Source organism: Saccopteryx leptura, chromosome 10 (assembly GCF_036850995.1).
Source record: "Saccopteryx leptura isolate mSacLep1 chromosome 10, mSacLep1_pri_phased_curated, whole genome shotgun sequence".
Lineage (NCBI taxonomy): Eukaryota > Metazoa > Chordata > Mammalia > Chiroptera > Emballonuridae > Saccopteryx > Saccopteryx leptura.
The window spans coordinates 26,208,801-26,234,808 of NC_089512.1; the positions used below are offsets into that span (position 1 = coordinate 26,208,801).

A 26,008-nucleotide genomic window follows, 5' to 3' on the forward strand; every position below is an offset into this window, starting at 1 on the left:
TTGCCACCGTAAACATTAATATAAATATTTTGGAAAACAGTCACCAGCAGCCAGTGTGGGAAGCAGAATCACTCCATGCACAGCTGTCTCTTATTTGATAAACTTCCTGGAAGAAACAACATTTTAATTAGAAAAATGGCCCTTAGTGTTTGAGGTATAGCATGAAAATGTCAGAATTTGAAACAGTGTTGAGATGGAGCTATAGATCCCTGTTGTATACTAAAAACCATAATCTTTCATTAAAAGATTGCGGGACATAGAACCAGAAGACCCATCTCAGCCCTTCCTCTGCTGGGTGACTTTGAGTTAGAAGGCAACCTCTCTGAGCTTTAGTTTCTTAATTTCAGATCTCTCACTATATATTTTAGTGAAAGAATTTAGTTCTTTTTTTTATCTTACTTTTATTAATTTTAATGCAGTGACATTGATAAATCAGGGTACATATTTTCCGAGAAAACATCTCCAGATTATTTTATTATTATTATTATTATTATTTTTTGTATTTTTCTGAAGCTGGAAACGGGGAGAGACAGCCGACTCCCGCATGCGGCCTACTGGGATCCACCTGGCACGCCCACCAGGGGCAATGCTCTGCCCACCAGGGGGCGATGCTCTGCCCCTCCGGGGCGTTGCTCTGCCGTGACCAGAACCACTCTAGTGCCTGGGGCAGAGGCCAAGGAGCCATCCCTAGCGCCCGGGCCATCTTTGCTCCAATGGAGCCTTGGCTGCGGGAGGGGAAGAGAGAGACAGAGAGGAAGGGGGGGGGTGGAGAAGCTAATGGGCGCTTCTCCTATGTGCCCTGGCCGGGAATCGAACCCGGGTCCCCCGCACGCCAGGCCGACGCTCTACCACTGAGCCAACTGGCCAGGGCCGTCTAGATTATTTTGACCTTTGATTATGCTGCATACCCCTCACTCAAAGTCAAATTGTCCTCCGTCACCTATCTGGTTTTCTTTGTGCCCCTACCCTCCCCCCACCCCCTCCCTCTCCTTCCTCGCCCCCTCCCCACCCCTCCACCGCACTCTCTGTTACCATCACATTCTTGTCCATGTCTCTGAGTCTCATTTTTATGTCCCATCTATGCATGGGTTTATATAGTTCTTAGTTTTTTCTGATTTACTTATTTCACTCCGTATAATGTTATCAAGGTCCATCCATGTTATTGTAAATGATCCAATAGCATCATTTCTTATGGCTGAGTAGTATTCCATAGTATATATGTACCAAAGCTTTTTAATCCACTGGTCCTCTGATGGACACTTGGGCTATTTCCAGATCTTTGCTATTGTAAACAATGCTGCTATAAACATGGGGGTGCATTTCTCCTTCTGGAACCGTTCTATGGTGTCCTTGGGGTATATTCCTAAAAGTGGGATGGCTGGATCAAAGGGCAGTTCGATTTTTAATTTTTTGAGGAATCTCCATACTGTTTTCCACAGTGGCTGCACCAGTCTACATTCCCACCAGCAGTGTAGGAGGGTTCCCTTTTCTCCACATCCTTGCCAGCATTTATTCTGTGTTGTTTTGTTGATGAGCGCCATTCTGACTGATGTGAGGGGATATCTCATTGTGGTTTTAATTTGCATTTCTCTAATGATTAGTGATGTTGAGCATTTTTTTATATGCCTATTGGCCATCTGTATATCCTCTTTGGAGAAGTGTCTATTCATTTCTTTTGCCCATTTTTTTTAATTTTTTTTTATTCATTTTAGAGAGGAGAAAGAGAGACAGAGAGAGAGAGAGAGAGAGAGAGGAGAAACAGAGAGAGAGAAGGGGGGAGGAGCTGGAAGCATCAACTCCCATATGTGCCTTGACCAGGCAAACCCAGGGTTTCAAACCAGTGACCTCAGCATTTCCAGGTCGACACTTCATCCACTGTGCCACCACAGGTCAGGCATCTTTGCCCCTTTTTTGATTGGATTGTTTGTCTTTCTGGTGTTGAAATTTACAAGTTCTTTATAAATTTTGGTTATTAACTCCTTATCAGATGCAATGTCAAATATGTTCTCCCATTGTGTAGTTTGTCTTTTTATTCTGTTCTTATTGTCTTTGGCTGTGCAAAAGCTTTTTAGTTTGATATATTCCCATTTGTTTATCCTGTCTTTTATTTCCCTTGCCCATGGAGATAAATCAGCAAATATATCGATGCGAGAGATGTCAGAGAGCTTACTGCCTATGTTTTCTTCTAAGATGCTTATGGTTTCACGGCTTACATTTAAGTCTTTTATCCATTTTGAGTTTATTTTTGTGAATGGTGTAAGTTGGTGGTCTAGTTTCATTTTTTTGCAGGTTGCTGTCCAATTTTCCCAACACCATTTGTTGAAGAGGCTGTCTTTACTCCATTGTATTTCCTTACCTCCTTTGTCAAATATCAGTTGTTCATAGAGCTGTGAGTTTATTTCTGGGTTCTCTGTTCTGTTCCATTGATCTATGTGCCTGTTCTTATGCCAGTACCAGGCTGTTTTGAGTACAATGGCCTTGTAGTATAACTTGATATCAGGAAGTGTGATACTTCCCACTTTATTCTTCTTTTTTAAGATTGCTGAGGCTATTCGTGTTCTCTTTTGGTTCCATATAAATTTTTGGAATATGTGATCTATATCTTTAAAGTATGTCATTGGTATTTTAATTGGTATTGCATTGAATTTATGAATTACTTTGGGTAATATAGATATTTTAATGATGGTTATTCTTCCTAACCATGAGCATGGTATATGCTTCCATTTGTTTGTATCTTCCTTGATTTCTTTTATCAATGTTTTATAATTTTCCGAGTACAAGTCTTTAGTCTCCTTGGTTAAATGTACTCCTAGGTACTTTATTTTTTTGGAATTTAGTTCTTTTACCTGCGGTGATCATCTACATCATTTGGTGTTGACTATAAACAGATAAAGGTCTGACACAGTTGGCCACACCTTCTTGAGTATCAGATCCTGACTGTATCATGTAGTCACTGTGTGACCGTGGGCAACTTGTTTAACTTCTCTGTACTCCAGTTTCCTCACCTAAGAAAACTAAGGGTATTCTTTGTACCTCATAGAAATATTGTGAAGACTAAATTTCAAATGTTCAGAATGGGTGCCTGGCATATAGGAAGCCTACATTAAATATTAGCTATTTCTTTTATTATTTTGTCGGTTGTCTCTAGAAAGGAAAACCTTTAAAAGATGAAATTATCATCAGGATTCTTGGGGTTTTTCCATTTCATGAAGCAAATATACCAACTAACCGTTCAGGGAATAAAGACATGAAATGCCCCTTCTTTTCACTTTCCTAACCTGCAATCCATCAAACACTACTTTCCCCTCTGATTCCTGAACAGGAAAAATCTTATCTCTTTGTAGTAAATATTTTTAATGGGGTAACTACACATTTAACAAATTCTATTTACTTTACTTGGAGATGGTGTCCCTAGAACACTGCCTCAAACATCAGTGTGCACTTGAATCCCACGAGAAGCTTATTAAAATGCAGATTCTGATTCATCAGTTCTGGGGACAGAATCCCACACTTATTTTTTTTTATTTTTTTTATTTTTGCATTTTTCTGAAGCTGGAAACGGGGAGAGACAGTCAGACAGACTCCCGCATGCGCCCGACCGGGATCCACCCGGCACGCCCACCATGGGGCGACGCTCTGCCCACCAGGGGGCTATGCTCTGTCCGTCCTGGGCGTTGCCATGTTGCGACCAGAGCCACTCTAGCGCCTGGGGCAGAGGCCACAGAGCCATCCCCAGCGCCCGGGCCATCTTTGCTCCAATGGAGCCTTGGCTGCGGGAGGGGAAGAGAGAGACAGAGAGGAAGGCGTGGCGGAGGGGTGGAGAAGCAAATGGGCGCTTCTCCTGTGTGCCCTGGCCGGGAATCAAACCCGGGTCCTCCACACGCTAGGCCGACGCTCTACTGCTGAGCCAACCGGCCAGGGCCAGAATCCCACACTTCTAACAAGCTCCCAGGTGACGCAAATGCTGCGGGCTCTCAACTACCCTTTGAGTCACCAGGCCTTAGAAATGCACGAGCCACTTGAGGATGGAGAGCACAGGGGGGCACACCTGGCTCTTTTGGGGACAAGCAGGTTGGAGAGGAGTGGGCCTGTGGGGAACCAAAGTCAGGCCACCCCCCACCCCGCTGGGCTCACCAGCTCTATTTTAAGTAATTGAAAAGTTTAAGAAAAAACACTTGACTAAAGGGATGAAAAAGACAGTAGAAATTTACCTACTTCTCTTGATTCTCCCCAGCTATAAAAGCATCACGGAGTAGATTGCGCTGTGCAATCTGAGCCTTCTTCAATGCTAAATTATCTTCCACAAGACAGATATGTGGGAAACAATTTCATTCTCTCACCCCTGTCTGCTGCTGGGGGAGATGCTAAGCCATAGCCTTCGGGGAACATTACAGAGCCTGTGAGGGTTGTGTCATCCCACGAGGCCCACTGCACGATTTATGGTCTCGATGGATTAAGAAGCATTCTGGGGACCTGAAAAAAACCCTGTAGCTCCTTCTCTCAAGAAGTCCTTACCCCTCTGCAAGCTTACCTGCTACATACATGACCGAGTAAAGAAGGTGCACATCCGGTGACAGCATTTCTATTCGTGAATCAAAGAAAAAAACCAAACTTCTCCAGATTGACATGTTTCCTCCCTAAATGAATTCTGCATTGATCCAAATCCTAGTTACTTAATTGCACAAAAATACCTATGGAGAATGGTAGTGGGTTCCGTGTAAATTTAAACCCAGAGGAGAGAGACTCTGTAGGCCTCCATGTCATTCTGCTTCGTTGACACCAACATCTACTTTTACCCATTTTGTTAATTCCTTCATTTAATTTATGGAAAGGTTATGTGTGCTTTGCTGCCAAGCAATGACACACTCCCTTTTTAGTGTGGTATATAAACTTGATCTGATCACCTAAGGGTCCCACTGTGTCTTTCTATTTGAGAAATTGTAAATCTCCATGTTTATTCTTTATCCACAAATTATGTCCTAGCCTTCATTTCCAAAGTTAGGAAAGGTTCGCATGCATTTTCTACTTTTGGAAGGAGTAGGTTAAGTTTGGGAACATAAAATGGGATCGCTCTTATACGCTACCTTAGGTTCAAAAACGTGGGTTCAGACTGGCAATAAGAATAAACATTATGATCTGAACTTTCATACAGGAGAAACTTAATCCTGGCAGTCAACATCTGTTCCCTTTTATGTGCATTTGTGGCTCTTTAATATGAATGTTTCTGCAACAGCTGTAGCTTTTCTAATATCCTAAATGGAATCTCTGTGGCCTTTAGAGTAATTACCTCAAAGTTTGAGTCATCTGACCTGAGGCTTCTCTGATTAAATCGGTATGAATTATGGAAAACCAAATGACCGTTCCTCGGGGAGGATTCCATTGTGTCCTCTGGAAAGTACTCTCCTAGTCTTTGGGGCTCTGGTCAGTGTTCCACTTGTTTGTATGTGGTTAAATAAGTAAGACGCTCATGAGCTAGTTCCCTGCCATTTTCACACAAATTGCACGTGGAGTTTCCACCGTGATCTTTTAACTTTGTTTCACACTAAACTTTAAAATAGCTTAATGTACATCCCATTTAAAGGTTCTCAACACACACTGGTAAAAAAAAAAATTTTTTTTAAATGGTTTTAACTTATTATCAAGAGATTATCATTGTAGTGTCTAGTTTCAGAATAATTATTTGAGGTTTCTATAGCTCTGATGATTCTTTTTCATTTGGATGGCCATTGCCTAATGGAATAGACAGGAAAACTGGAGAAGTGGGAGCAGCCAGATAAGGAAAAGATTTGTTTCTCTCTTAGCAGCTCCCAGATCTCACTCACTTAATGGACTGGGAAACCCTGCCAGTGAAACAAGAGACACCCTCTGTGATAGCAAACTCAAGTTCATCTGCGCACGGGGCCAGAGAGCACCGGTCTCAGCCAGAGGGAAAATTAATAGGCAGGTGCCGGGTAAAAGAAAGACAAAACCATATAGCAACGGAAAGCAGCGTACCTGAACAAAGAGGCTAATTTTGCAGGACTTGCACCCACAAGAAAATATTTCTGAGGACACATTTCACGTAACTAGACAGCAGCTGGTCAGGGGCCTCTGCGGGTCCTAGTTTATAAAAAGTCTAGGAGGAGGCCCTGGCCGGTTGGCTCAGTGGTAGAGCGTCGGCCTGGCGTGCAGAAGTCCCGGGTTCGATTCCCGGCCAGGGCACACAGGAGAAGCGCCCATCTGCTTCTCCACCCCTCCCCCTCTCCTTCCTCTCTGTCTCTCTCTTCCCCTCCCATAGCCAAGGCTCCAGTGGAGCAAAGATGGCCCGGGCGCTGGGGATGGCTCCTTGGCCTCTGCCCCAGGCGCTAGAGTGGCTCTGGTCGTGGCAGAGCGACGCCCCGGAGGGGCAGAGCATCGCCCCCTGGTGGGCAGAGCGTCGCCCCTGGTGGGCGTGCCGGGTGGATCCCGGTCGGGCGCATGCGGGAGTCTCTCTGACTGTCTCTCCCCTTTTCCAGCTTCAGAAAAATACAAAAAAAAAAAAAAAAAGAAAGAAAGTCTAGGAGGAAAGCGGCCTGGTCTTTCTCCGGAAGTGCCCGCCCCAGTTGGAATGTTTGAGCACCCTGCATGCTGCTCAGTATTCCGTCCATCTGTCCATCCATGCACCCATTCTTTCACTTATAAAGTTTCAAATAAGATATATAAACACAAGCTTAGTATTTTCTTCTCCAGCCCCAGCCTCCAGTTTCTTTAGAGACCTCCGCTGCAGATCTTGAAAAGAGCCACAGACGCATAGCGCTTGAGAAGAGGAGAAAGTGAGGGAAGAGAAGTTTGGGGGAGACGATGCGGGGACCAAGAGAAGAGAGAATGAGCAAAGGCTCTTAGCTGAGCAGCGGGAGGTGGGACAAGGACAAAAAGGAGAAAGATTCTCCTGCAATCCCCGTTTCCCACCCACTGGGCGGTGGAGGGGAAGGAGAGAGAGGCGGAGAGCTGGGGGTTTCATTCAGCTCTGCTCCAGGCTCCCTCCGCGCAGTGAGCGTGCATTAATGGACTCGGCCCCCTGCTCCCTGCTGGGGTCCGTCGCTGCACAAGCTGTGTGTGTTCCCAGCTATTAAGGAGCTCCCAAACCTAAACAGGTAAATTAATCATTACAGTACCTTGTGACACAGTCTCAGTGGAAACATGGGAATCAGTTAACACTCCTCCACCTTTATTTTCTCGTTGGTTACAATGACAGACACACTACCTCTTTCTCGGCATTGTTATGTGAGGGCTTGTGGCCGTGGGCGTTAAGAGATAGATATATTAAACAGAGTCCAGTAAAGGCGGGAAAAGGGTGTGGACACCATTGACACACTACAGGCAGGACATGGTACATTCTTGCCTTACAGAAGAGACAGGACAAATATCAAACATTTAGGAAAGAAATCCAGAGAGGGAGAACAACAGTTTGCTCAAAGTGACACAGCTGATAAATGGCAAAGCCAGACTTTGAACCTTGCCTAGCAGAGCCTATCTCCTTAGCCGATGTCAGGCTCTCCTGCCTCTGAAAAGCAGTACAGTTTCCACTGGCACGAACGAGCAGTTTGGGAAAGAGAATACTATCCACAGCAGAAAACCCGCTTTGAGTTGGGTTTAGTACTAATGAGTCCTTTCTGTGGCCCTACACTTTCCAGGCATCCTTCTTACAACACAGCTTCTGCTGGAAGGGACGCCCCCTCCCAGGTCTCAGCCTTCACGCGGTGGTGGGAAGTCGTTTCTCAAACTCCTTCCTATTGGAGACGCTCTTTCACAGTCAGGGTTAAAGGAGACGAGTTTACAGGAGGGGGCAGAGGAAATAGGCATTGGGTGCGCAAATGAAAAGTTCATCCTCGGTGAGGCAGGTGCTCTTCCAAGACCTCTGCCTCTATTAACCACTTATTCATCACACCCATAGTATTATATGTTCTTATCTTACAGATGAGGAACGGAGAGGTAGAGTAACTTGCCTAAGGTCACAGAGGTATTTTTTTCCTTTTTATTGAATTTATTGGGGTAACACTGGTTAACAACATTGTACAGGTTTCGGGTGCCCAATTCCACAACACATCATCTGTGCACTATATTGTGCATTCACACACACACCCCCAGTCAAGTCTCCATCCGTCACCCTATACCCTCCTCCACCTCCCCCACCCCCGCCCCCACAATTACCACACTGTTGTCCATACCCATGAGTTTTTTCTCTTTCTTAAAAAATGTTTTGCTCGGCCCTGGCCGGTTGGCTCAGCGGTAGAGCGTCGGCCTGGCGTGCGGGGGACCCGGGTTCGATTCCCGGCCAGGGCACATAGGAGAAGCGCCCATTTGCTTCTCCACCCCCCACACCTCCTCCTTCCTCTCTGTCTCTCTCTTCCCCTCCCACAGCCAAGGCTCCATTGGAGCAAAGATGGCCCGGTCGCTGGGCATGGCTCCTTGGCCTCTGCCCCAGGCACTAGAGTGGCTCTGGTCGGGGCAGAGCGACGCCCCGGAGGGGCAGAGCATCGCCCCCTGGTGGGCAGAGCATCGCCCCGGGTGGGCGTGCCGGGTGGATCCCAGTCGGGTGCATGCGGGAGTCTGTCTGACTGTCTCTCCCCGTTTCCAGCTTCAGAAAGAAAGAAAAAAAAATGTTTTGCTCAATCGCACCACTTCCTCACTCACCCCCCCACACACACACACACACACACAGCGGTCAGCCTGCTCTCTATCTGTGAGTCTGTCTCTATTTGGCTTCTCAGTTCATTTTGTTCATTGGATTCCACAGGGTCACAATGAGATTTGTGAGTAGGTGATCTGTCCACAGTGGGGACTGAGCACCCATAGTACAACATGAGAACAGCAAGTACTGGAAGGGAGGGAGGGAGAGAGAGTGGCGATGGGAAGGGGGTCAGGAGGAGGTAGGAGGTCACCCAGAACATCCTCATCTATACAGAGATTCTGTTTAGGACCCGGTGGTGATGGTAGTGTTGGTGACACCCATAGTGTAGATGGTGGTGGTGGTGAGGGTAAGGTAGCTAGATCCACTGAACATGAATTTTTTTTTACTAATAAAAGTGACATATTGTTTTATTAATAGAATTTTTCCCTTTGGATAGAGAGAGAACTATATGGCCACATGCATAATATAGATGACATATTTACAGCTCTAACTACCCCTGAATAGCACTTCATTTCTAAATACTTTCACTTACATTCTTTCTCTTGATCCTTATTAAAACCCCAAGAGCAATATTGTATTGCACTTTTACAAGTGAAAAAGCTGAGTCGTAGTAGAATTGATTTTCCCAAGATTAGACCCTTCAGCGGGGGCTTGGGTCTTCCACCCTCACCCCCCCCACCCCCTCCACTAAAACAGAGCCTCCTCAAGGCCTGTACATGGGTCCAACCTGTTAAGTTTTTTTATTTTCAATTATCTTCATTGAGCAGTGCAGCGCTGATAGGATTTTTTTTTTTTTTTTTTTTTACAGAGAGAGGGATAGACAGGGACAGACAGACAGGAACAGAGAGATGAGAAGCATCAATCATTAGCTTTTCGTTGCTCATTGTGACACCTTAGTTGTTCATTGATTGCTTTCTGGTATATGCCTTGACTGCGGGCCTTCAGCAGACCGAGTGACCCCTTGATCGAGCCAGCGACCTTGGGTCCAAGCTGGTGAGCTTTGCTCAAACCAGATGAGCCCATGCTCAAGCTGGCGACCTTGGAGTCTCGAACCTGGGTTGTCTGCATCCCAGTCCGATGCTCTATCCACTGTGCCACCGCCCGGTCAGGCGCTGATAGGATCTTAAAAGGGGGAAATGGAACCTTCATATAAAAGGGAGAGAGGGGCTAGATCCCGGTAACTGCTCTTGGTACATCAGAAGGTGGTTATAGAAGGACTGGGAAGGAGATAGTCCAACCCTAGGGCAGAGCTTCTGCAAAGACACTGTGGTGGGAACGAGCCTCACATGTTAGAAGCCCATGTGGCCAAAGGACAGAGAGCAAAGGCAGAGCCATGGAAAGGGGCTGGGCTAGACAGGAGGGATACGTTCTATGGACCTTAGGACTTTATTCCAGTATTAATGAGAAGTCATCAGAAGATTGTCAGCAGCAAAGAACTATGCACTGATGTGTGCTTTTATTTATTTATTTATTTATTTATTTATTTTTTCTTTATTTTTTTGAAGCTGGAAACGGGAGAGACAGTCAGACAGACTCCCGCATGCGCCCGACCGGGATCCACCCGGCACGCCCACCAGGGGCGATGCTCTGCCCACCAGGGGGCGATGCTCTGCCCACCAGGGGGCAATGCTCTGCCCCTCCGGGGCGTCACTCTGCCGTGACCAGAGCCACTCTAGCGCCTGGGGCAGAGGCCAAGGAGCCATCCCCAGCGCCCGGGCCATCTTTGCTCCAATGGAGCCTTGGCTGCGGGAGGGGAAGAGAGAGACAGAGAGGAAGGAGAGGGGGGTGGAGAAGCAAATGGGCGCTTCTCCTATGTGCCCTGGCCGGGAATCGAACCCAGGTCCCCCGCTCGCCAGGCCAACACTCTACTGCTGAGCCAACCGGCCAGGGCCTGATGTGTGTTTTTAAAAGCTCATTCTGGCTGCTCGGCAGACCATGGATTGTTGGTGGCTGAGAGTGAAAGCTGGGGACCACTGGTAAATATAAATGAGTAGTGGGGAAATTTGAATAAGACAATAAGCATAGTTAATAAAGAACTTGCAAAGTACTAATCAAATGATAGCTATTAATAGACCAAAGGCTACTCGAGTTAAGTCAAATAATGAGACGAAATCTGTTAACCAGCGCAGAAGATACAAAAGGGCAGATGAAATGCTTCTCTGAATTTTAGGTTCCCTGTCAATCAAGGAGGACACTGCTGTGTACTTCCGGGATGTTCGTGAAGATGTATAAAAGTGTCTATCTAGCTCAGTGCCTAACCCTTCGGAAATGCTTGGCCAGATGTTAGTCTCCTGTTCTACATGACTTTACCGATAAAAATAGGTTGGTATATAGGCATAGTCTGAGAATTCAACAAGGCCAAAACTTACGGGATGAAGTCGAAAATTAAAATAGAAATTAGAGAATTATACTTAATAGCCTGATGCTATACAGTGATAATTTTATATATTCCCTGAGTTTGCAAAGCATTTTATATACACCCTCCCCTAATGTGGTTTGTGGTCTCAATACATAATACTGTGGCCTTTTAATGAAAAGGAAGCACTCTTCTAATGAGTGCCGTGAAATCCCTGCCTACTCAGCTGACCCTTTCTGACCTCTTTGTCATAATCCTACTTCCTCTGCCTTGGCGCGTTTCTAAGGTATCAGCTCGCTTTGGTGTCCTGAAATACTTGAATATTTTAATATAATTCTCCCTTTTTTTGATGGACAGATTTATTTTCTATCATCTTTAATGAAATTTCCAGAGATAGGCTGTAGGTTGTTATGTTAATGAGATTTATGTTTGTTTCTCCTTTGCAAAAGAACCCTTTGGGGCAGTACTTTGCCATTCAAAGTCACTAGAATTATGGTCATCTAATGCAGCTGCAGTCATTCCAATTTAACTCCCTGGAGACACATGGACCAATGTATAGAAGTTATTTCAATAGTAGTTCATGTGTACTTAATTTTGATTCTACTTATTCATTAACTTGCATCATAACTGACAAATTAAATTGGTTAAGTATCTTGATGTATAGAATATGAAGTATTAAAAGTCAGATGTTAGCCCTGGCTGGCTAGCTCAGCTATAGTCAGCCCGGCGTGTGGAAGTCCCAAGTTCAATTCCTGGCCAGGGCACACAGGAGAAGCACGTATCTGCTTCTCCACCCTTTCCCCCTCTCCTTCCTCTCTGTCTCTCTCTTCCCCTCCTGCAGCCAAGGCTCCATTGGAACAACGTTGGCCCGGGCAATGAGGATGGCTTTATGGCCTCTGCCTCAGGTGCTAGAATGGCTCCAGTTGCAATGGAACAACGCCCTGGGTGGGCAGAGCATCGCCCCCTAGTGAGCATGTCGGGTGGATCCCGGTCAGGCGCATTGCGGGCGTCTGTCTCTCTGCCTCCCCGCTTCTCACTGCAGAAAAACAAACAAACAAAAAAAAGTCAGATGTTAGCTGGGATCTATTATAGAGCAATTAAAAAGGAAAGGATTTATATTTTATGTGAATACCAAGATAGGATCATTTCCAGAATCCTTTTTTTTAAAAAAAAAAAAAATGTATTTTTGCTATTTGTACTTTGTGTCCCTGATAATGCTCAAAACAACAGGCTTTTTGAGTGAAATTTAGTTACATCCATGCTTGTACTCCTCAAGATAACATTTCATTGACATTTGACTTTTAATGCTTCACACAATCAATTTCCAAACAATTAGGACTTTTTAGTTATAACACACATTTACTCCAAGACTGTGTAAAACACTAGAGGCCGAGGAGATGGCACCCTTATCCAAAACTTGCCAATAATTTGTTCTCTTACCTTAGATTTTCTTAATCCTGTGATATCAAACTCTATTGTATTGGAATCATCCGCAGAACTTAGTAAATGTACGAATGCCCAGCCCCATCCTACTTCAGTAAGCCTGGTCTCTGTGTTCCCAAATAGCACCTCAGGTGATGCTGATACTCACCAAAGTTTGAGAATCACTGACTTAACATTTGATATTTTAATCCCTCTAAAAAATACATCTTGGCCCTGGCCGGTTGGCTCAGCGGTAGAGCGTCGGCCTGGCGTGCGGGGGACCCCGGTTCAATTCCCGGCCAGGGCACATAGGAGAAGCGCCCATTTACTTCTCCACCCTCTCCCCTCCTTCTCTCTGTCTCTCTCTTCCCCTCCCGCAGCCAAGGCTCCATTGGAGCAAAGATGGCCCGGGCGCTGGGGATGGCTCCTTGGCCTCTGCCCCAGGCGCTGGAGTGGCTCTGGTCGGGGCAGAGCGACCCCCCCGGAGGGGCAGAGCATCGCCCCCTGGTGGGCAGAGTGTCGCCCCTGGTGGGCGTGCCGGGTGGATCCAGATTGGGCGCATGCGAGAGTCTGTCTGACTGTCTCTCCCCGTTTCCAGCTTCAAAAATAAAAATAAATAAATAAAAAATACATCTCATTCGTTTGAGTTTTCAGAGAATCCAAAGAATATAAGCATTAGACCTAGAAATAATAGGAAATTCCTGGAAACCACGATTGCCAAGCAAACATACGTGGAGGTAATTCTGCATCAATTTCTGCATATTTGTCTCAGTGACAGCGTACCCAGTAGGCAGGATTTAAGGAGCCTGGTGTAGTACGTGCCTTTCCCCTCCTTGGAAATGAAGTAAGGATTGTTTGTGCCCCGCCCCCTGGTTTGGGGAGGATGAGAATCAGGAGCGTTCCTTAAATAAAATCCCTTTAAAGTTTTCCCATGACCCAACCAGAACTTCTCAGTCCCTAGGTTTCCCAGCAGTGTCCCCAACCCATAAACCTGCCAATTAGGCAACTGAATATCATTATCATGAATGTAATTGCAGACAGTAATTATAAGCTGGGAAATGCCTCCCATGAATGAAGCCTTTTCCCAAACCATCTCAGCCTCCTTTCTTAGGAAAATGGAAGGCAATCTTATCCCCTGCCTCACCCCTTACACAGCCTCCCTTGCTTAGGAAAAAAGCCCGCTCTTGCTGACCCCGGGGACACGCCGAGCCGGTATAATAACCTGCACTCTAAGGAGGACTTGTCCCCTTGGGCGAGGTCTCTTTCAGCATCTCTCATCCAGGCTCGTTCACCAGCTCCCTGCGCTCGGGAGCAGTGATTACCCAGTTCGGTCGTATTTCTTTATTTCTGTTCAGGCTCAGCAATTCATTCCAAATTCTAACAATTTCTGCAGAAAAAAAAAAAATGAAATATTGGGGGTTTATAAAATAACATGATAACTTTACCAAGGCTTAAAATGGAGTTACAGGATGCAATTTGCTGAGGACTTAGAGCAGGGGTCCCCAAAGTTTTTACACAGGAGGCCAGTTCACTGTCCCTCAGACCATTGGAGGGCCCGACTATAAAAAAAAAACTATGAACAAATCCCTATGCACACTGCACAGATCTTATTTTAAAGTAAAAAAAACAAAACGGGAACAAATACAATATTTAAAATAAAGAACAAGTAAATTTAAATCAACCAACTGACCAGTATTTCAATGGGAACTATGCTCCTCTCACTGACCACCAATGAAAGAGGTGCCCCTTCCAGAAGTGCGACGGGGGCCGGATAAATGGCCTCAGGGGGCCGCATGTGGCCCGCGGGCCGTAGTTTGGGGACCCCTGACTTGGAGAGTCCCAGAAAATGAAGTAGACATCAGAGAAACGTGCAAGGGTGAGAAGACTCTTCGTGGCTGGAGGAATAAAATGACTCCCTCTCAGCCCAGAGTTAACTCTTGCATCCAGTAACTTTACATTTAGCTTGTGAAAACCTCAAACCCTCATGGATAATAGGTATCTGAATGGATTCTGCATAGATATATTTAGTCTGAAATGCAATACAGTCTCCCAAGATCCTAATCTGTTTTCTTTTAATGGATCATGAACATAAGCGCCTATAATCGCACCAGTAGCTGGCGTGGTTGCATCCAGACTGTGCATTGAAGAGTGCCATGTAAACTCTTAGGAGAAAGGACTCATGTTTATTTAACTGATCTCATACAATGCCTAGCACAGCTCTCTGCACGGATTGAAGTTCCAGGGCTCTTCTCTGAATAAGAGCAAGTGTTGCATCCAAAAGCTATCACATCGTATGACTTTTTAAAAGCAATTATTGCTTACTGGCCAAAAAGTAGGATATTTCAAGCCACAGCATTTTCATTTACTGTGGCAAAGAAATCCTATATTGTGACTTGATTGCTGTAGTTGTTCACTCTCTTCTCCTGGAGGAGAAATGGAGTGTATGGAGACCAGAATCTTCACACAGAAACCTGAAGACCCGGAAGGGTAAACGTCACTTCCGAAAGTGACTGAGAGTTCATTACAGCTTTAGAGAAACCGTCCTAACCAACATCAGTGGAAGACATCTAGGAGCGTTAGCGAGGTTACTTATGAAAACCTAAGCTATTTCTAACCCTTGTGTCAAATAATTTAAAAATCATTTTAAATGCTTGAAACAGCTTAAAAATTCCCAGTAATACGCACAGATCAGGATAGTATTATACAGATATCTATAGTCCTTTGATAAATTCAGCATTAAAAAGTCACTTATAAATTATAGTCTTTCAACCACTATACGTGATCAGTTAAAAAGTAGAACTAGGTTTATTTTTTTTTTTCATTTTGACAGACCCTAGCCTAAGAATTTCTGGAAATAGGAGGACCAAATGGAGTATATTTTTTAATGTGTATGCATTTAAAAATATATATATATTAGCTTGCTCATTATTACTTTCTACTTTCTAGCTATGCACAGTAAAGATCATTAGAGAGGTAAAATAATAATAATAATAATAATAAAGATAAAGTACTGATAAAAAAACCAAAATATTATCACAAAAATAAGTTAAAATATTGTTTGTATTTTAAAAAGGATATTAAGGAGATAAAATTCGCCACTAAGGAAGGTCAGTGTGAGCAAGTTTTCATTATCTGTTTCCATTTTCTCCCCATTTTCTAGACAGCTACAAGTCCCCATCAATTGACTAGAGGAAAACAACGTAATGCACATAAATAATGAACTGCCTGTACCTCAACAAAGGAAATTTAGGCCTTATCAGTTTATCATTGGGGCTCTTAATTCACCCCGCAACTAAAGTCCCACCTGCCGTCCTTCACCTGCTCTCACTGCCAGGTTGAGACTCCATTGAAACCATGTACAAGATCCAACCCCCTTCTTTCAGGCCACCAGAGGTAGAAGGAGGACAAAGTTGTCACTCAGTGTAGCCACGTGAACATGTCCCACTTAAGTAACAGGGTGCCCCTCAGGTCAGCCTGTGATAAAACCCAAGTCAAACAAGGCTGAATCCTGGATATTTTATGTCCTGAGGATCTGAAAAGTGTTCACGACCAGCCCTGACCCTCCAGACCTCAAATGGTCACCTAAGCAGCCACATTAAATTGGTGTAAACGCGCTCTGGGGCCATTGCTGTGGAAGCGAGACTGGCGAAAAGACAGCCTTCCCAGGGAGGAACCAGTGTCTCTGTAGGCACTAAAAATAAGGGGGAATGTGTTGATCACTCCGACAGGCAACCCAACTGTGGTGGCTCTATGCCCAAGGCTGACAAATTCTGCATCTTTTTCGTCGCCGTCAAGTGGAGATGCATGTGAATATCGTCAGCCCCAAAGAACTGAGAAACAGTTCGCCTTCCAGGACTGCGTCTCAACAGAGTCTTGACAATGCCAACAGCTCATCATCTCATATCTTTCAACCCTCCAGAAAATGGCCTTCCAGCCTGGGACAAACCGAAGCACTGTTCAGGCCAAGAACACGACTGGAAGCTAGTAGGAATGTCTGAAGCCTGCCTACGTAGGAAGAGCCATTCGGAGAGGCACAGCACATTGAAAAATGAACAGTCGTCACCACATCTCATCCAGGCCACTTGGACTAGCTCAATATTCCACCTGGACCATGACGATGTGAGTGATCAGAGCGTCCCGAGTGCCCAGACCTTCCAAACGGAAGAGAAGAAATGTAAAGGTAACCAATTTTTTTATTAAACCATATCAAGTGTTTCGCCAAGGAAAAACAATTCTCTGTTGTCACTGTGCTTAGTCTTCCTGATTCCAGTGTCTAGTGTCCATGCATTTCCCCTAACTATTCTGTTATGAAGTTTCTTTATCCCCCAAATCTTCCTTTAATCATAAATAAATAAGGGGGTTCCACAGGAAAGCAATTCATTTCGGTTTCATGTCATATTGGGGCACTTTGGGGATAAGACATTTGTGTTTCTCTAATTAGCAGAAAGGTTGTTAGTTTTGGCTTTAATTCTGTTTTTTCCATCTGAGTAGAAACAGACATTGCTATCATTATATAAATAGTTGCTCTGAGATGTGTGTGTACATGCGTGTGTGTATGTGTGTGTGTGTTTCTTTTCTCAATTGTGCCAGCAGCTAATGGGATCTCAAAGTCTACCTTTAAACTAAATAGACAATTCATGTTCAAAAGAGAGGTTTTAAGTTGATGTGTTTTTAACTCATTAAGTCCTTGTGTCATCATCCTAAAAGGCAAGATTATGGTTTTAGGAGGTTGTCACCTTATAAAATATATGTTAAACTGGCCTAAGTTACTGATTGCATTAGATTTAACTGGTCTTTACCTCAAGTCGCCTCCACCCTGACAGATGTCTTTGTGCTGATCGCTTTATTGTCTTAGGGCTCCCCAAAATCTTCGCTTCTTAAATTAGTCTTTAAATGTTCAAGAAATTAATTTGTGTCTTTAAATGTCTAAATTCATAGAACTTCCCATTCTTTCCAAATTAGTATTTTTTAAAAAAAGGCTTTTGTTTTTTTTCTTTATGGATTTTGATTCATGATGAAACTTTTAATTGGATATTTGAAAATTTGACAATCACAAACCAAGATATATTAATGAAAGTTTGTAAGGACTTCTATATATGAGCCGTGAAGGACTTTTGCAAACTCTTCTGACTTGAACATAAAACAAGTGATTCTATTTATCCCTCTCAAAAAAAAAAATCTGCTCATCTTTTAGCTTTTCTAGAAACACTTCAGAAGCTCCTTGGAATTACCAGTTGACCTGGGAAGTTGAGTGCACAGATTTATTCACAATTGATACCTATATTCAGTCACTCACTCAATCATGGGGACCATCAATGTCTTGGTCATTTAGAAGAAACATAGGCCTTGGGTATCTAGAGATTCCTACACTGTACACTTTCAGTGTATTAGTACACCTTAAAAGCAAATATAGGCCCTGGCCAGTTGGCTCAGTGGTAGAACGTCGGCCTATCGTGCAGAAGTCCAGGGTTTGATTTCCGGCCAGGGCACACAGGAGAAGCACCCATCTGCTTTTCCACCCTTCCCCCTCTCCTTCCTCTCTGTCTCTCTCTTCCCTCCTGCAGCGAGGCTCCATTGGAGCAAAGATGGCCCGGGCGCTGGGGATGGCTCCTTGGCCTCTGCCCCAGGCGCTAGAATGGCTCTGGTCGCGACAGAGCGACGCCCCAGAGGGGCAGAGCATCACCCCCTGGTGGGCAGAGCGTCGCCCCTGGTGGGCGGGTGGATCCCGGTCAGGCACATGTGGGAGTCTGTCTGACTGTCTCTCCCGGTTTCCAGCTTCAGAAAAATAAAAATAAAAAATAAAAAATAAAAAGCAAATATAAAAGAATCCTGGTTTGGATCCAAGACCCTAAGTATAATACAGAGGTTAAGACCACGGTTTTGAGTCTGACATATTTGGACTAGAATCCTAGCCCTTCCAAATGTCTGTCCTTGAGCAAACCTATGTGATTGTTGATAAAATTAAATAAGGTAATGTTTTTAAGCATTTGGCATAATACCTCTCATAGAGTACTCTCTGAATAGCAGTTACCTTTATTGCCGTGATCTTTATTACAAGTTCTGCACCATTAAATCACACCAATTCCTTGGGCTGCACTGTGTGCCTGGCAAAGAAGGGAGACCAAGACAAATGAGTGTGGGATAGGACATGACATTTCAGGGAGGTTAGAATTGATTTTGCATTCATTCAGCTCTCTACTGCTGAAAGCCAGAGCATTATTTAATAAGACGCTATAAATAAATTATTAAAGTTCTTCCTCAAGATTCTAGTACTAAAAGGAGAACAACTAAGGTCAACTCTCCTGTAGTTTCCAGACTAACCAGGGCTCACCTTGGTGAGGACATAAGCCAATGCTTTGGTTCCATATGAAAAAGCCACCAGGAAGCCTACACCATCCTGGCCCAAGAACCTTATTAACTGAATCTCATTCATTCATAGAATGAGATGTACCAGTGAGGCCAGGGAAACAAGGTGATTAGTCACTCTTTTTCTTTTTGGACTTGGTTCTTCTCCATCTGGTCTGCTCACCTGCTACCTGTATATAGTCATTGTGATGAGGGTTCTATGTTATTGTCCATCTATACGGGGCACTAATTTCCTGCATTTCTCTATCTAACCCCCAAGCATGCTTGCTCTGTTAGTCCTGGCTACAATTCCATTCATTCATCCCCTCAGTGTTTATTGAGTGCCTACTCTGTGCGGGACATTGTCCTCGGGTCGGAGCATGAAGAGATGGCAGCAGGGCTCAGAGAACATCTAAGTAGCCCCATTTCAAGAACCCTCAAAGGAAATTGATAAGAACTAACTGGCCTTCCAGGATACAAAGAATTAAAGATCTGCAGTGCAGGAACCAAAAGAACAAGTTGACTGTTTGGCATTGTGTAGTAAACCCATCTCCCAGACCAGCAATCTAGCCAGTCCAGACCAGTGCACCTGTGAGTGTGATTTGTGGACAGAGATCCTCTGCAGACTGTAACTTTTATCATGCTATTGATGCAAGTACAGAGACTGAAATAAGCTTTAACAACTTTCAGAGCAATTCAGCATTGCCACTGGCCTTCAGATGCAGGACCAGTGCGTTCACTTCTCTGAGCAGGGTAACAACCAGTTGGGTGTTGTCACGTCTGCCTGTCAGCTGTGCGAGGCCAGACCTCCGTACAGTCTTGTGCAGTAGACCCGTGCATTGAGTCATAATGAACAGAATATTTCTTTTAAAATAATTTGAGAATCACTGATTTGTGCTTTAGATTATTCTTAATGTCTTTCTGTAGGCCTATTTTTGTTATATATCTAATGTTTCGTTTTTCATTTTGGTCTGAATTCTGCTTTTATTTCCATCTGCAGATACCTGTATGCCTATCTGCTATGGTCATTCTCACGAAATTAGCTGGTAATACATTTAACTAGAATGAGATCTCTGAAGGCCTTACGTTCTGCTGCAGAGCAGACAATTCAGTTTGGCTTTAGTACTAGAGGCTATTTCCAGCCAGAAGCAAATGACCCCGTTCTCTTCCCCAAGCCACCCTCTATCTCCACACTACACCTCCCTGGAGTTATCGTCACAATTTGAACTGAGAGCTTGCCCATGAGGACCACATTCTCCTCCTACCCGCCTCCTCCCTTCCCGGAGGCAGAGATGATGCTCACAGTTCAAGGGCCAGTGGCACTAGCAGCGCCTGGAGCTTCTCAGAAATGCAGAACCTCAGGCCCCACCCCAGACTACTGAATTGGAAGCTCTGCAAAGGGCCCAGGAACCTGTGTTTAACCAACCCTCTGATTCTTAAAACCTGAGTATCAGCAGGTCCCTTACTCCTACTCTTAAAATTCTTAGTATAGGAAAGGGTCTGCCACCTAGTGGGCACTTGGAGAACATGCGTTTTCTTCCAGTCCTCACCTGGGGAACCACCTGAGTCGACCCGTTCTTGATTGCACCTTCCTTTAGGCCTGGCTTATTATCTGAATCGCCAACTCGATGTTCTGCTTAATCACTCTGCCTGGTAACACCTCCCTCTCAGACTTGAGCCTTTCTGAGAGCCCCACTCTACCTGCCTGGGGCCCTGATCCTCTTCTAAGTTTTTATATTGTACCAGGCTTCTCCATTGGGTCCTCTCACACCCTCCTCCATTCTTCGCTGGAAACCACGAGCCCCCCCCCCCACCCAGCCCCAGGTGTCCTAGCAGATGCAGGTGCCCTGTCACTGAATCTAGCCAGCCCGGGCAGGTCTCCACACTTCGATGTTTGACCTTGATGTCAATCAGAAAACTTCCTGAGACATTGGAACCTGGTGGGAGAAACAAGGCAACGTCGACCCACTTCCCTGCTTGCATCAGCCAGAAGGATGGCAGCAATCTTGTGGTTTTGCTGAATTTTCTCTGTCGATCCACTCTGTGTTTAATATCAAGAGAATCGAGGCCCGGGGCAGGTAGCTCAGTGGGTCCCGGCGCAATGAGGTTGCAGGTTTGACTCCCCCAATCAGGGCACCCATGAGAAGCAATCAATGAGTGCACAACAAAGTGGAACAATGAGTTGATGCTTCTGTCGCTCTCTCCTCCCTTCTCTCTTTCTCTCTCAAATCAATGGAAAAACTTTTTTTTTTTTTTTACAGAGATGGAGAATTGAGTCTCAGATCCCCAGGAAGGCAAAAAGAAATAATCAAATTCATTTTACTAACAAGTTATTTTTTCTCATTATAAAATCCTTCCATGTTCGTTATACAGAAAGTGAAAATTTCCCCAAGGTTTAACAAAAATAATTTTAAAAAAATCATTTGCAATTCCATCCTCCAAGGACGAGCAGTGTTAAAAATCTTGACTATATTTTAGTCTTTATTCTGGGCATATCTATTTTTTACAGACTTCGAATCATATTAGGCATACCGTTTTTACCAGCTTCTAATGTTTTAAACAATATATCATGAACATTTTCCCCTGTCATTAAACATTCTTTGAAACCTGACTTTTATTGGCAATCCATTATTCTTGCTTGTAGATATACTATAATTTATTAAACCAGCCTCCAAGATTTAGACAAGTTAAAGTAATTTTTAAAACAGTATCTTATGTCAGCAAAGGGGTAGACTATTAACTCATGCTCTTCATAAGGAGAAAAAAAAATTAATCAAATCAATGAGGACAATTTTAAATGATCTATAATTCTCATTTACCAAAATAACAGTGTTCTAAAAAGGAAAGACATAAAGCCAAGTCATTGTGTATGTTATAATCCTTCAAGTTAGACATTCACATCTTCCGCGGGTGATCGCTATCTTTGTCCTTAAGTAAAGCACAAGGACATCTTCAGGTAAATGCATATTTTAGAAGATGGAGAATTTAAAAGTTTGAACCTTTTCACCAGTACAGCCCTCTGCTCCATCCATCTCCTCCTTCACTCTGCCCCTGCTCACCATACATCAGGCTGTGCAGGGTCTGCTGAACACACCAGTGTGATTCATATACTTCAAGGGCACTCAGCAGCCTTAGCCATCGACACGAGAATAAGTGCTCTCTGCCAGCTTCTCGCACAGGCAAGAGAACCCTGAGCTTGGATACATCAAAAGGCAGGGAAGAGCACCTTGTAAATAGTCCGGGGCAGACAGAGGTAGAGGGCTAGGAAAGCCAGCAGCCAGAGTGGAGGGCAGGAAAACCCTGGAGAAAGGAAATGTTACAGGAAAGGCAAATGTCAGAATCGAGGCTCTGCTTCATCCGGCCTTAGTTTCCACTGAATGGATGGACCACAGGTTTTTCAAGGCTATCTTAGCAATGTTTATCACAATGATGCTTCAACTCAGCCATCCCCCTTGTAATACTCTGTCCCGTAGAAATACTCACACAAGGGCACAGAGATCTGTGTTCAAAAGTTTACTTTGCATCTTTGTTTTTTGTGCCTTAAAATTTGGAAATGACCCAAATAGGACAATGGTTGAATAAATTATGGTGTATCTAAAGCATCTATTAGAAAAATAAACAGATTTTTTTTAATTATTCAGGAATATGTAATGGAGAAGCAATTGTGCATTTAGTGTAATTCCACTTATAGTTTTAAAAGTCTATATAGTTGTGGGTGCACAAATGTGCATAGAAAAAGTTCCTGATGCACATTAGCCTTGTGAAAGTCGATCCCTTAAAAAGGAAAGAGTGGAATAAAGGAGGGTGCTAATATTAATGATGCAAAACTGCATTCAAAATTTTTCTATAAGAATATATTTATGAATAACTTATATAATCTTTTTAGTATTAAGATGTATATGCTTTACATTAGGACAGGCTTAGGTTGACATTTTTCTCTTTAATTTACCAGCTCAGGGCAAATTATTTAACCTCTCTGACTCAGTTTACTTCATTCTCAACTGGGTAATAATGTCCGGTTTTTTAGATTTGTGTAAAATGAAAGATAATGTGTGCAAAGCACGCAGCACAGTGCCTGCCATTTTATAGAGACCAGATGGTACCTTACAATATAAATAATCACTTAGACTTGTGCCCTCTCCACCAGTATTCAGACAAAATCAGGTCCAGTGTGGGTGGCTAATTTACCGACATTGCATTTGAAGTTGAAAGGGTATTATTGCGAGAGTCAGCCTGATAAAGAACCAGAAGTAACTGTTGGAATTCAAAGTCCTTCCCTTTCCCTGGAAATCTCCCATGGGTTGCCCCAAATGCCCTGATAAACCTGAAACCATACATAGTTATTACATTATTATCGACTCTGTCCCCGAGGCTGCACTTTACATCCCCATGGCTATTCTCTAACTACCGATTTGTATCAATAGTTAATCCCTTTCTCCATTTTTACCCATCACTCCAACCCTCTTTCCTTCTTAAAGAAGACCCTTGAATATTTCTTATAATACTGGTTTGGTGTTGATGAACTTCTTTTAGTTTTTTTTACCCCCTTATTCAGGAAACTCTTTATCTGTCCTTCTATATATTTATTTTTTTAATAAATATTTTTTTATATATTTCTATATATACAGTCATCTCTAGCCATATTGCGGTTCACTTTTCACGGTCCCACTGTATCGCGGACTTTTAAATTGTACAATATACCTAATTTTGTATCGCGGATTTTTCACTGTATTGCAGGATTTTGCGGTGTATAGGTGTTTTTATATATTGATTATTTTCATTATGTTTGCAGTCAAATAAGCATTTTCTAGAGAGTAGAAAGTGTTTAAGAGCATAGGAAGTGTTTATAAGACTGTGGGAAAGGTTAATAACAGCGTGGGGAAGGTTTATAAAAGTGTGGGGAGGGTTTATAAAGCTTTAAAATATATATAAATAATAAAATAATTATAAGGTCGCTACTTCATGGATTTTTGCCTATTGTGGGGAGTTCTGGAACCTAACCCCCATGATAGACGAGGGACCACTGTATTTTAAATGATAACTTTGCTGGGTAGAGTAATCTTGTTTGTAGGTCCTTGCTTTCCGTCACATTGAATATTTCTTGCCAACTCTGGGCTGCAAAGTTTCTGTTGAAAAAGTCAGCTGACAGTCTTTCGGGAGCTCCCTTGTAAATAACTAACTGCTTTTCTCTTGCTGCTTTTATGATTCTCTCTTTGTGTTTAACCTTTTGCATTTTACTTACGATGGATCTTGGTGTGGGCCTCTTTGGGTTCATCTTCTTTGGGACTCTGTGCTTCCTGGATTTGGATGTCTCTTAGAAAATCATGGTAAAATTACCAAACTAAGGAAATTTAACATTGAAGCATGCTATCAAATCATCTACAATTTTTATTTAAATTTTACAATTTGTCTCCTCCCCACCAGTCTCCATCCACCTGGAAGGGAAGTCTAGGCTGAGACCAGTGCTGGAGGAAGGACTCATCTCTGTGAGGCTTTCCAGGGCTTCATTCTTCCTGGCAGGGCTGGGCCCGGTCCCCATCCATTGTTTTGAATATCAGTTTTATTTTCTGATCCTGGATGCAGGCCAAGATTATACATTTTATTTTGTTTTTGTGTCTCGTTAATCTGCTTTAATCTGGAAGAATTTCACCTCCTTGTTTTTTATGGTATTGAGATTTTTGAAGAACACAGGCCAGTTAGTTTGTGAAATATCCCTCAATTTGGGTTGGACTGATGTTTCCTCATGATTAGAATCATATTATGAATTTTAGGGAAAATACTAAAATAATGCTGTGTCACATGATGCTTGTACCTATAAAAATCTCAACTCAAATATTGTGACTCAGGCCTGACCTGTGGTGGTGCAGTGGGTAAAGCATTGGCCTGGAACACTGAGGTCGCCAGTTCAGAACCCTGGGCTTGGCTGGTCAAGGCACATATGGGAGTTGATGCTTCTTGCTTCTTCCCCCTTCTCTCTCTTATAAAATCTTTAAAATCTAAATAGAATCTTTAAAAATATATATGTGACTCAGAAATCATTTCCAATCTTCCAAATCACCTACATCTTTATATGAAGAAGTTTATATCTCTATTGATGAGCTTGTTCATTATCTCAGTGGGTTAGAAGAAAGTGTTTTCTCTGAAAGTCCTCTTATTAAGCATTCGTTCAATATTTTAAGGATGAATGGCTCAAGAGTAAAAGGTATTTGTTTCTCTGTCACCTGTGACATTTTTCAGGTTGGGATGACATTGTGATACTTACCTGGACTTCCCCTTTCTTTGTAGCAGGGACAGAGATGAGAACAGGTTCTCTGTAGTCTGAAGACTTCTGAGACAATTAATAGACTCTGCCTCTTTATTCTCTACTCTTGTTTTAACCAACAGTCTTTTCATAATCCAATCATATTAAATTATAAAACAATGTGGATTGAGTATATCTTAGGTTAATCTTAATATTGACTGTGTATTTTGCTATACTGCCTGACAGTCGAAATAATTGGAATAATTTTAATTCACTATTTCTAGATTTGGATCTCAGGGTACCAACCTAAAGCAGATCCTATTTTTAAAAACTTATGAATTTTTTTTCCTCATTCAAATACCACCTCCTTCCTCCTTGATTCTTTCTCCATCCCCAGCAGATTGAATTGTTTCTTTTTTTATGTTGTTATAAAGTGTTATGAAAGTACTTACTGTGTTCTGCCTTGTCTTATATTAGCTTCTGAATATGCCTATTTGATTCACCAAAGACTAAATTCATCTTGATTTATACCAAAAATGTGCTTAAGTGTGTTCTGTATTCTGTGTGAGAAAGAAAGGTTAAATGAGATTTCCAAATAGACATGTTGGAAGACCTTTGAGTCTAGACTTGAAATGAGCAGTAACTCATTGATGACCAGGCAATGGTGAATGGAAGAATAATGAAGAATGTAACCTACTTTGTTTCAGACATAACTCTATTTTATTCCTTGTTCACTTAACCCTTGAGGTATATTCAGTGTGTCGATGTTGTTTTCTCCTGCAAAATTTCAGAGGATAGCTATCCTATGGTGTATCTTCCATTACATCTAGAAGATAATATGTATAATATTGATATATAAATAATGTGAACTGTTAAATTTTTTATATCCATAATCAGTTTTACTTATCTCAAGCTATTTGAAATTCACATCTATTTTTATAAAGCTCTCTTGAGATATAATCTATGTACCCTAAAATTCCTGGTTTAAATGTGC

At 43.1% G+C, this 26,008-nt stretch overlaps 1 protein-coding gene across 12 annotated transcripts in view; it reads left to right on the forward strand.

The window, feature by feature from the left end:
* Positions 1 to 26,008, forward strand: part of THRB (thyroid hormone receptor beta) — a 396,484-nt gene that overhangs the window by 307,330 nt on the left and 63,146 nt on the right. For 10 of the 12 annotated variants that reach the window (XM_066351972.1, XM_066351977.1, XM_066351969.1 and 7 more), the window contains one exon: positions 16,348 to 16,608. The exons of the other annotated variants lie outside the window; for them this stretch is intronic. In XM_066351972.1, coding sequence (XP_066208069.1) covers positions 16,348 to 16,608 — 261 coding nt within the window. The remainder of the gene's footprint in view (positions 1 to 16,347; positions 16,609 to 26,008) is intronic. 12 annotated transcript variants of the gene reach the window in all.